Source organism: Mobula birostris, chromosome 8 (genome assembly GCF_030028105.1).
Source record: "Mobula birostris isolate sMobBir1 chromosome 8, sMobBir1.hap1, whole genome shotgun sequence".
NCBI lineage: Eukaryota > Metazoa > Chordata > Chondrichthyes > Myliobatiformes > Myliobatidae > Mobula > Mobula birostris.
In genome coordinates, this window is record NC_092377.1 from 108,494,009 (window position 1) to 108,506,604 (window position 12,596).

At 44.1% G+C, this 12,596-nt stretch overlaps 1 protein-coding gene across 3 annotated transcripts in view; it reads left to right on the forward strand.

Annotated features, from left to right (window-relative positions):
• serac1 (serine active site containing 1) overlaps positions 1 to 12,596 on the forward strand; it is a 64,820-nt gene that overhangs the window by 36,151 nt on the left and 16,073 nt on the right. For all 3 annotated transcript variants that reach the window (XM_072265919.1, XM_072265921.1, XM_072265920.1), the window contains 3 exons: positions 3,731 to 3,893; positions 5,202 to 5,352; positions 6,886 to 7,012. In XM_072265919.1, the coding sequence (XP_072122020.1) occupies positions 3,731 to 3,893; positions 5,202 to 5,352; positions 6,886 to 7,012 (441 nt within the window). The remainder of the gene's footprint in view (positions 1 to 3,730; positions 3,894 to 5,201; positions 5,353 to 6,885; positions 7,013 to 12,596) is intronic.

A 12,596-nucleotide genomic window follows, 5' to 3' on the forward strand; every position in this document is an offset into this window, starting at 1 on the left:
ACTCACTGGCCTGTAGTCTCCTGGCTTGGTTTGCTACCTTTTTTCAAACAATGGCACCACATTAGCCCCCCTCCAGCCCCCCCCCCGCCCCCCAGAGCCTCACCTGTGGCCAGAGTTGAAGCAAAAATCTTTGTGAAGGCAATCACAATTTCTCCTTTAGCTTCCCACAGGGCCCAAGAATATACTAGGTTAGGCCTTTCGGATTTGTTCACCTTAATGCCGTTTAAGGTGTCCAATGCCCTCTTCCTACTAATTGACAGGTAGTTTAAGACAACATCAGTCATTTCCCCCATTTCGTTAGCTCCATCAGTTTCTCCACAATAAAAACCAAAGAGAAACATTCAAAAAAGTCTCACCCATTTCCTTTGGCTGCACACCTCGACAGCGGTGCTGGCCTTTAATCAGACCTATCCTCTCCCTAGCCACCCTTTTACACTTATAAAATATCTTGCCTGCTGCATTCAAGATTAAAGTCATTTCCTGTACACAAGGGTAAAAGAGAATGAAATAATTGTTTCTCCAGATCTGATTCAACACACAAAAAACACAATAATAATAATTAAATAAACACAATAGATGTAAATACAAGGTAGCCTACTGGTTGATAGTATGTCCGTAAAGTGACACTAGGCACAGGAGTGTCTATACAATAGGTAACTAACAGGAAATAATAAAATGGTGGGGGGGGGGATGTGGAGGAGAGGGTTTAGTGGGTATAGGTACTGATCAGCCATACTGGGTGGGGAAAGTAACCATTTATGAGTCTGGAGGCTCTCGTGGCTGCTATATAGCCTCCTCCCTGATGGGAGTGGTACAGTCTATGACAGGGTGGATTGGATCCTTCATGATGTTACTGGCCCTTTTCTGACACTTCTCTCTATATACGTCCTTAGAGGTGGGTAGGCTGGTGCTGGTGGTGCAGAGACTACCTGTTGTAGAGCCTTCCTGTCTGCCACAGTGCTGGTTCCATACCAAGCAGTGATGACACTTGTTATGAGGACGCTGTCTATTGTATAAGATGTTAAGAGCCATTCGTAGATTGGACAGCCAGCACTTTTTCCAATTCGTGAAAATGGTTAATATGAGGGGGCATGATTTTAAGGTGATTGGAAGAAAATATAGGGGGGTGTCTGAAGTAGTTTTTTTACACAGAGTGCTCGGTACGTGAAGTGCACTGCCACAAGCGGTGGTAGAGGCAGATACATTACGGACATTTAAGAGACTATTAGATAGACACATGGATGAAAGAAAAATGGAAGGTTACGTGAGAGGGAAGGGTTAGATTGATCTTGGAGTTGGTTAAAATGTTGCCACAATATTGAAGACCAAAGGGCCTGTACTGTGCTGTAATGCTCCGAGTTTGAATAGAGTTGTGGTTGCTGGAACCAAAGTACTCACCAACAGGCACTTCTGCCACTTGCTGCACCTCATTCCTCAGGAGGATGTATATGTACTGTCACAGGTTTAAACTTGACAGGAGTTGGAGTGCTCGGTGGCTGCAGTGAAATGCAAATCTCATCTTCAGTTAATCCAGTGGCCCCGCTCGAAGGCAATTTGGAAAGATGGCACATTATGGGATTAAATGGGTGGATTATTTGCCTCACAGAGTTGACTGAGTGACTGCCTAACATTTGATCTAGATGTGCAGCAGCAGTCTATAACATCCGTGCTCCTGAAGATAAGATTAGAGATGCACAGAGATACTTGAGTTAATCGGGAGTAGCCGACAGATTAAAATTCATTTATTTATTTATCATGTGTGCATGGAGACATACAATGAAATGCATTGTTTGCGTTAATCACCAACACAACGTTAGGATGTGCTGGGGACAGCCAGTAACTGTTGGCACACATTGCAGCACCAACGTAGCATGTCCACCGCGCTCGACAGAACAACTGCAGCAAAAACAAAACCCCTTGCCTCAGCAGCCACCACCCATGCATGCACGCGGACAGTCCTTCTACCCCAGCCTTCAGCCTCTAGAGAGCTCGTAGACATTGGGCCTTAGACTTACCCAGTGGACCCATAGGCCTAGGGTTTTGGCCATCGGGCTTTGCCTTCTGGACCTCGCCTTCTGGACCTCTTGGGCTTTGATTTTTGGTACTAACCCCAACACACCCTGATGACAATGAATGAGGACTCTGTCTCTAGACCTCAAACTCTGATTCGGTGATGATGGGACCCTTAATGCTAGGCCTCAATTCGTCACATCAACTAGTGTACATAGGGGGGTAACTGACCCTCGTGCCTCCTGCCCACACAGGACTCCGATCCCGGAACTCGCCAATGACTTATTGACTTATTGATGCTGGTCTGCCAGCATGACATCTAACCAAGGTTGTCCATCGTCACATATTCACGTTGCTGGCCTTAAAATGTGGAATTGAGGCCTAGACTCCAACCTGACCTCTAATTCCCCTATATCCCTGTTCCTAAACCCTAACTCCCCTCTCTGACTGCAAGACCATCCCTACGAACCTAAAAACAACAAAGTGCGAGTCTTGACTCGATGGAGACTGCAACTTGTCACCATCTTGACTGGCTTTTTTAACCACAAAATTTATTAAAAGGCAAGTTGAGTTTGCCAATTCTAATGTTTTGAAGGAATTGGGCAAGTTAAGGGAATGGGTGGATGTGATGCATTTAGGTTTTAGATGGTACCTGAGACTTAGGGTTGCCAACTGTCCTGTATTAGCTGGGACATCCCGTATATTGGGCTAACTTGGTTTGTCCCATACGGGACCTCCCTTGTCCCATATTTCCCCTGCTAAGGTAGAGCGTTCCTATGAAACTTTTCATGCTGAAATGGCATAAAGCAGTTACCATCAATTTATATGGGGAAAATTTTTGAGTGTTCCCACACCCAAAAAAATAACCTACCAAATCAGACTAATAACACACAAAACCTAAAACAACAGTAACATATAGTAAAAACAGGAATGATATGATAAATACACAGCCTATATAATGTATGTGCAGTGTATCAGAATCGGGAAGATTAAGCCAAAACCAATTTGTAGAAAAAAATTGGCATGTACACGCATGCGCACACAGGTGCCCATGCAAGGCTTCATGGTCATGGTAGCCTTTCTCAGGGTAAACACAAGTGTCCCGTATTTGACTGCTACTCTTGTCCCTTATTTGGGAGTGAGAAAGTTGGCATCCCTACTGAGACTTGACTTGGAGTTACTTCAGAGTGTGGACTCTGGAGGTTCATGAATGTGGCTCACTATCACCACCTTACGGGAAATTGGGGAATGATTAACTTCACAGAAATGTGAATTTCACAGAATCGTTCATAAGTATATCCTACAGTAACCTTAAAAAGATTATTTCACTCAAGTTCTGTCTTCTGAATGTTGTTCACAAGCATAGATTCTCTGTCTCTTTCCAATGCATTGCAAGTCTATTTAAAAGGTTCCCCTGCCTCCTGGCTGCTGCTTTTCCATCACCTTCAGTAATGGGCAAATCTGCCTGTGCATGAGGTCATTCCAACTGGTGCTTCAGCTGGGTGTGGAGAATTTGTTCCCCTCAGGAAGATAGAATTTTTCACCCTAATTTTTGCTTATATCACTGCATGAGCAGAAATTTTTGTTCTTAAATCTTTGTTAAATGAGTTGAAGATTGTACCATTTTCATGTGCTATGATGATATATTGCTATTCTTTATTGTATTAATTCTTGGTTCATTGAGGTGAAAGTTTTTCTTCAATTTCCATCCCAACATCAGGTATCCAGCCATTGTGATGCAATGGTAGCAAATGGAGGCTTGCAGTTGCTCCAAAAAATTTATCACCTACGCCAAGATTCTCAAAAAATTCAAAGAAATATCATTCGGACAATTGGAAATGTGGCTTTACATGACCATCTCCACTCGGCCATTGCACAGTCAGGTACAGTGACAGTGTTGTAATGTGTGGACAGTCATGTCTAGTGACAGCGTATTGTAATGTGTGGATGACAGGTATACTGACAGTGTTTTGTAATGTGCAGACAGTCAGGTACAGTGACAGTGTTGTAATGTGTGGACAGTCATGTCTAGTGACAGCGTATTGTAATGTGTGGATGACAGGTATACTGACAGTGTTTTGTAATGTGCAGACAGTCAGGTACAGTGACAGTGTGTTGTAATGTGCAGACAGTCAGGTACAGTGACAGTGTGTTGTAATGTGCAGATAGTTTCAAAGGTTTCAAAAGTACATTTAATATCAGAGAAATGTATACAATATACATCCTGAAATCCTTTTTCTTCACAACCTTCCACGAAAACAGAGGAGTTGCCCCAAAGATTGAATGACAGTTAAGTGTTAGAACTCCAAAGCCCCTCCCCAGCTCCCCCCACCCATGCACGGGCAGCAGCAAAGCAACCACCTTCCCTCCCCCACCAGCAAAAAACCTCCAACGAGCACTCAAGCATGCAGCAAAGCATCAATAACGACCCAAACTTGCAGTACCCCAAAGACTACTCATCTCACCCAGTATTCGACATCACAGGCTCTCTCTCTCTCCCTCATAAGGGGAAAAGAGATGTCTCCATTTCACAGCGAGAGGGGAGACAAAACAAACAACCCGCTGATTTTTGATGTTAAAAGTTCATTGCGTCACTTTTTCCGAGCTCTGTACTGAAAGAACTCGTGTCTCTGGCACACAGCCAGCAGCCTGCTAGCTGCTTACAATCTTCCTTCTCCCATGACACACCAATTTCCTGCAGCAGCAGCAACCTCAAGTCTGCCCACCTCCAGAGCCACAAAATCCCCGAACCCTGAAGGCGTGCAGGTCTTCAAGGCCGCGTCCTTGGCATATTGAATAGCGGCCAGTCGTGAGTTCCTAAGAGTGGGTTCTATTCCTGCAAAGATCCAAAGTCAGCGTGTAACTCCATGTCAGGGTCTTCAAAAGAAGCCTGAAAGGGAAAGATAAAGACATTAAAGATAGAATTAGAGCTGTTTCCGACGATGCAATCAAACGAGTTTTCCTGCTCCGATCATCCAATAGTCAGGGTTCTTCTGATAGCATTGAAATTCATCTCACACGCACGTATGAGAACATTGATGGCTGCAAATGTTATTCAATTTTCCTAATAGCTTCCTCAGAATGTTTTGTTAAATGTGGTGAAGGTGTTAGCATTACTGAATGTATTTATCGATGTAAGGAAGTTCCAGACTGGAATCTTTAAACCAATGCAAAGGATCTTTGAGTTGCAGGATGGATTGGTATACTAGCTGAGGTGATGAAATCACCGCATGTTATCCAGGCTTCTCATGCTGCAAGAGCTTTGGCCAATCTGGACAGGGACACCGTGGAAGAGAAGTACGAGGATGGAATATATATTCTTCATCCACAGTACAGAACAAGGTAAGTTATTTAGACTATCATGCTACTTCGAAAATAATGACATTGAACACATATGTAGCAGGCTAGCTAACTTGCAAAGACCAATGTGCTCCTCTGCGCTCCACTGGCGAGGTCATAGCCTCGTCATTTAGAGCAGCTCATGAACCCAAATCCTTCCCTTAACACTGATGATCAGAGACCTTGGTCCTTTGTTCAACTACTGCTACATCCCTCATCAACATCACCATCAGTATCATGTGTTCTGTCGTATGATCATGGTCTTCCATCCGTCTTTGATCTGCCTGTGGGAAAGACCCCCTTCACACTGCTGTTCTTATTCTTTTCTCTGTCCATGACCATAATTGTTCTTGGCAATTTTTTCCACAGAGGAGGTTTGCCATTGTCTCCTCCTGGGCAGTGTCTTTACAAGTCAGGTGACCCCAGTCATTATCGATGTTCTTCAGAGATTGTCTGCCTGGCGTCAGTGGTTGCATGAGCAGGACTTGTGATATGCAGCAGCTGCTCGTACGACCATCCACTAACTGTTCACATGACCCTGACTGGGGGGCTAAGCAGGTGCCACACCTTGCCCAAGGGTGACCTGCAGGAAGGAGTGCCTCACACCTCCTCACATCTCCAAACTGCCACCCTTCAACATCCCTACTGTATAGTCCTTATCCCTGAAGTTGAACAATCGATCTGTTTTGGTCTTGAATATATTTAATGATTCACAGCTACCTGCAGTACAGAATATAAGTATTCACAGTTCTGAAAAGGAGTCATTGCTAATCATGACTTAAATGGTCAATCTATTATTGATTGATTGATTGAGATTCAGCGCAGAACGAGCCCTTACAGCCCTTCGAGCCGCACTGCCCAGCAACCCCAACTTAACCCTGGCCTAATGACAGGACAATTAACCTTCCGACGGGTACATCTTTGGACTGTGGGAGGAAACCAGAGCACCCAGAGGAAACCCCAAGCGGTCACATGGAGAACGTGCGAACTCCTTACAGGGCGCAGCGGGACATGAACCCGGGTCACTGGTACTGTAAAGCGTTATGCTCACCACTGCATGACCTGCCTACACTGCCTGCTTTCTTCAAGACGGAGCCAGTCAGTTCCATTGCATTACAAAAGGAAAGGGACCATAAGGTGAAGGTGGTGGGCTAAACAACCAGCACTGACAGCAGAGCCAGTGAGTGTTTGGGGTGTGGGGTTAGGTGGGGTCGTGGTGCAGGTAGGCTTCATTGTCATTGGGTGAGGTCCAGTAGGAAGGAATTCACAGAATGGATCTGTTTTTCAAGCTGGTATGCATTCAGTGGGCTGAATAGCCTCTTCCCAAGATGTAGCCATTCTATGAATGATTACCTTTCCCCAAATTCCAGATGCTGATGCCTGTGCAGAGTAATTGTTGAGTGTATTTTAATGCTGATAAGTTTAAGTAATCAATCAGCCCCTTGGTAATAACTTTTACTAACACAGAAGCTGCCAAGCAATTTGCAGTTGCCTATATGTTGAACAGTACCGATGTTGGCCTCTTTTTTTCTTCAGTCAGCCAATCAAGGCAGATGTTCTCTTTGTCCATGGCCTGCTGGGAGCAGCTTTTAAAACCTGGCGGCAGAAAGACCGCACCGATGTGGAAGATAAGAACGCTGACTATGCTGAATGTTGGCCCAAGGTAATAGATCTCTCTGAATTATTGAGTACAATGCCTTTTGCTGCAGACTGTTTTTCTCTGATCCTTGTCCTTCTCTTCTCAATCTCTGTTGCTGTGCTATAATTAATACTACATATCAATGTGAAATATATATAATTTGGTATAAATGAGTGATCTAACCTATAATGACTGTGAATGGCGGAGCTGACTCGATGGGCCGAATAGCCTACTTCTTCTCCTATATCTTATGGTAAAATCACTGTCAGGCCATACATAGGAAACTGCACTGACTGGATCTCTCTGCAAAGCCTTGTTGAGCCAGAGGCTTGCTTCCTGTCCTTCCTACTCCCATCAACCTGCACTGGGACCACAGCCCTCCGTACCCCTACCACTCATGTACCTATCTAAACTTCTCCTAAACATTGAAATTGAGCTCAAATGCACCATTTCCGCTGACACAGTCTCGTATTCCTCTGGCATATTCCACATTCTCACGATCCCTCGGTGAGTGAAGAAGTTTCTCCTCATGTTCCCCTTAAATTTCTCACCTTTCAGCCTTAACCCATGACCTCTAGTAGTCTCACCCAACCTCAGTGGAAAAAGCCTGCTTGCATTTACCTTATCATTACCCCTCATAATTTTGTTTACCTCTGTCAAATCTTCCCTTCATCTTCTACGTTCCAAGGAATGAAGTTCTAACCTATTCAATATTTCCTTATAACTCAAGTTCTCCAGTTCCGGCAAGATAATTTTATATTTTCTCCATACTCTTTCAATCTTATTTACATATTTCCTGTAGGTAGGTGCCCAAAACTGTACACAGTAACACAGTACTCCAAATTAGGCTTCACCAGCATCTTATAGAACGTCAACATAACATCCCATCTCCTGTACTCAATACTTTGGCTTATGAAGGTCAGCGTGCCGAAAGCTTTCCTTACCACCCTATTTACCTGTGACACCACTTTCAATGAATTATGCAGCTGTATTCCCAGATCCCTTTGTCCTACCGCACTCCGCAGTGCCCTACCACTCACTGTGTATGTCCTACTGTGGTTGGTCCTCCTGAAGTGGAATACCTCAGGCTTGTCTGCATTCAATTCCATCTGCCATTTTCCTTCTTTGCTTCCACTTGGCTCATTGAGTGCATTCCTCCGCTTTGAAAGATCTATCCAATTAATCCTATTTTTTCACTTCAACACACACAAAATGCTGGAGGAACTCAGCAGGCCAGGCAGCATCAATGGGAAAAAAGTACAGTCAATGTTTTAGGCTGAGACACTTTGGTAGGACTGGAGAAAAAAGGATGAGGAGTAGATTTAAAAGGTGGGGGAGGGGAGAGAGAAACACAAGGTGAGAGGTGAAACCTGAAGCGGGAGGGATGAAGTAAAGAGCTGGGAAATTGATTGGTGAAGGAGATACAGGGCTGGAGAAGGGGCAGTCTGATAGAAGAAGACAGAAGACCATGGAAGAAGTAAAAGTGGGGCGAGAAGAACCAGAGGGAGGCAATAGGTGGGCAAGGAGATCAGATGAGAGAGGGAAAAGAGGGTGGGGAATGGTGAAGGAGAAGGGGGACCATTACCGGAAGTTTGAAAAATCCATGTTCATGCCATCAAGTTGGGAGCTATGGAATATAAGGTGTTCCTCCAACCTTGAATTTCTGGTAATGGTCCACCTCTCCTTCACCATTAACATTCTGACCAGGCCTGGGTGTATTGATGGATGAAAATGTGTTCAGGTGTGTCTGCTAGTAACTGTAATAGGCACAGCTGATTGTGTACATCAGTTATGGCGCAGTACAATCTAGCACGATTCGAAATAATATTAGAAAACTGTCAAATGGACTGCTGATATAAAAGTGTCAGTGTTGTAATAGCCCCACTGAATGCAAGTGGTAAATCTGCCAAAGACGTGATATTTGCTATATTAACTCTTCCATCAGTCAGAAGAATTATTTTTGAAAATGCATGAGGACTTGTATTACAAGTACAAAGCAGTATCTGAGCAGAAGTGTCAGGTAATGTTTGAAGTCCATAATCCTTCATCAAGACAGGAGAGATGAGAAAAACAAGTCTTGTTTAAGTTGCAGAGGGAGTGTTAGAGGGACCTAACGGGGTGTTAGGTGTCTGTGATAAGGTGCAGACTAGATTGAACAGTAATAATTACTTTAAAGAAACAGCAGCTAGACATTAAAGAGAAAAGAACAAATTGAAGCCAGAATAACAGAACAACTAAACTTTTTGCAATTTGAGCAGCCAACATAATTAAAGACCCCTCACATCCCCGGCATTCTCTCTTCTTGCCCCCCCCCACCCCACCCCACAGCTCCCCCCTCCCTTTTTTTTTGGGCAGGAGATAGAACAGTCTGAAAGGATGCACCACCAGGTTCAAGAACAGCCTCTACCCCTCTACCCCACTACTCCACTACCCCTCTACCCCTCTACCCCACTACCCCACTACCCCACTACCCCACTACCCCTCTACCCCTCTACCCCTCTACCCCTCTACCCCTCTACCCCTCTACCCCTCTACCCCTCTACCCCTCTACCCCTCTACCCCTCTACCCCTCTACCCCACTAGAATGATGAGATAGACTCATGTCTTCACGATCTACCTTCTTATGGCCTTGCTCCTTACCACGTGCACTGCACTTTCTCTGTATCTGTAACACTTTGTTCTGCATTCTGTTATTTCCTTTGTACTTGCTCAATGCACTGATGTGATAAAGTGATCTATGGACAGGAAGTAAAGATTTTCACTTTTCCTTAGTACAAGTGACAGTAATTAAACCAATTGCCTCGCTTGTCATTTTCTGGTGGAAGATCATCAACTCGAAGTGTGAACTCTTTCTCCATTCACAGATGCTGCCTGAACTGATTGCTGTTCTCGTCCTGTGTTTCCAGATCCTGCAGTTTTTGTGGAATGTGCTTGTAGTTCAGAGTTCCAGCACTTGCAGCTTTTTGATCTATCGCTTGTGTTTCTTCAAAGGGCCATATAGCTCCTTGAGTCCAATGAAGCAGTTTGAATTGCAGTCACTGTTGTGACTTGGACAATAATTTGCACACAACAATTAAGCAATGATGTTAAATGGGAGAGAGACACTGCCAAAGCCATTAGAGTTAACTGAACACCCTGTACACATCATTGAAATGGTGCTGCAGAATCTCACCCCGACCATGTGATGATGCATGTTCTCGCTCAGACAAACAGGGTTCTTTCTTGCTCAACTCTGAAGTTGAACTTGAACCCATGACCTCATTCCAAGGCTAGCATGCTACCGTAGAGCTTTGACATCAAAATTTTTGGGATGCAAAGGTTCACGTAAAATACTTGCTTCTTGCTTTAGTATTTTATATTGTTACTGGAAAGTTTCTCCAAAATAAAAACATCATGGAGATGTGGCAGATTTTTGACGGGACAAAATGGGAGCAGAAGTAAGCCATTTTCCCCTTCTGGCCTGCTCTGCTTTTAATAAAATCACAGATCAAACCACAACGTAAACTCCACATTCCCATCCATATGTGATAACCTTTCACCTCAGTTGAAAATAACGTTAAAAATGCTGGCCTTCAGTTAGGAAATTGAGTATCGGAGTTGGGACTATGTGTTGCAGTTGTTTAAGTCATTGGTGTGGCTGCATTTGGAATACTGCGTCCAGTTTTGGTCACTTGTTACAGAAAAGAGTGCATTGGAATTGGAACGAGTGCAGAGAAGATATACAGAGATGTAACCACGACTAGAAAGCCTGAGGGTTTATTCCTTAGGATGTAGGAGTGTGAGGGATGGTTTTTAAATTATGAGAGGCATAGATAAAGTGGATGGTGACAGTCCCTCCTCCAGATTGGGGGGAGTCCAAAACTAAGGAACATCAATTTAGGGTAAGAGGAAAGATTTAATAGAGACCTGAGGGGCAACTTTTTCACACAGAGGGTGGTGAGTAATGGAATCAGCTGCCAAAGAAAGCAGTTGAGGCAGGTTCGGTAGTACCATTTCAGGAGCACTTGGATAGGTACATGGAGGGGTTGAGGCTTAGAGGGATATGAGCTGAAGACAGGAAATCGGAACTAGCTAGGTGGTTCCCACACCAACCTTCAGTCTTCTCCATTGCCATGGTGAGGCCCAATGCAAGCTGGAGGAACAATACTTCATGTTCCACCTGGGTAGTCTACAACCAATGGTATGAACATTGAATTTCCCAATTTCAGGTGACTTCTGCTTTGTTCCCCCCCCCACCCTGTTTGATCTCCTTCCATTTTTTGTTTCTTTTCTCCTACCATCATCTGGACACCCCCATCACCCATTTCCAACCCCTCCTAATCCTGGTTCCTTCCACCTACCACCCACGCACATCATCAACTGGCTTTCTTCCCCCCACCCCCTGGCTGTAATCCCATCTGACCATCACATCTCCTCTAATAGTTCCTGTTAGCACCTCCTTACTTGTCAGATCCCTCTGGCTTCTGTGTTGCTACTCATCTCCCTCCAAGCTGTCTCCTCACCACCTCTCACTAATCTCTACCCCACTCCCCGGTTCTGTCTGCCTTTTTAGCATGTCTCCATCCATTATCCAACAGCCTGCCTCCGAAGCCACCTTGCACCCTCCTCTGCCTCGTTCTGCCCACCATCCTTCATCCATCACCCTTCATGAAGCTGACTCAATGAGCCAAATGGTCTAATTCCACTCCTGTGTTTCATGGTCTTACCACTGCCCCTCTTCATACTCGTGATCTTCCCTTTCTGAGCTGTCCCGATGCAGATTTTCAACCTGAAACGTCAACAAGGTCCTTTCCTCCCTCTGGTGCTGCTTGACCTGCTGAGTTTCTTCAGCTTATTCCAGTTACTTCGAAGACTCTGCTTCCACCAGCCTTTAGGGAGGAGATTTCCAACAGGACTCTCAATGTCTGAGCAAAGAAAGATTCCACTTTCCTCCTCTATCGAATAGATGACTCATTATTTTTAAATAGTTCTGGATTATACCACCAGAGAAAACATTCTCTTGATTTCCACCTTGCAGGACCCCATAGGATCTTGTAAATTTCAACACTTCCTGGTAAGGCAACTCTTCCATTCCAGTTGTTAGTTAATTAAACTTTCTCTGGCAGTTTCCAATGCATTGTCAACCTTGCTGCATTAAGTAAGGAAACCAACACTGAACACATTGTGCGCTCATCACTCTCTTTATAATTGAAACATAACCTCACTATTCAATTACTCTGCTGTTAACTTTCCAAATTACTTGTAAAACCCGCATGTTATTATTAGGATACGTGGTGTTCTGCAATCTGCCATCATTTAGATCATACACACTACAGTACCGTGCAAAAATCTTGTGTGTGTGTGTGTGTGTGTGTTTATGTCTGTATATCTGGGGTACCGAAGATTTTTGTACAGTACTGTAGTAATTTCATATATTTCAAGTGTTAGGCAACCAATCTTAATTGTATGTTTTCTCCTCTGACTTCATCACTAAGAATGTGAGGTTTTAAAAAAAGATTGTGACAATATCATGTGGACTAGTATTTCAGTTGAGTAATTAAACTACTTGTCATCTGTAGTAAGTATGAGTTTAGGGACCATTGTAAAATTCTTCTAATAAATCCTTTGT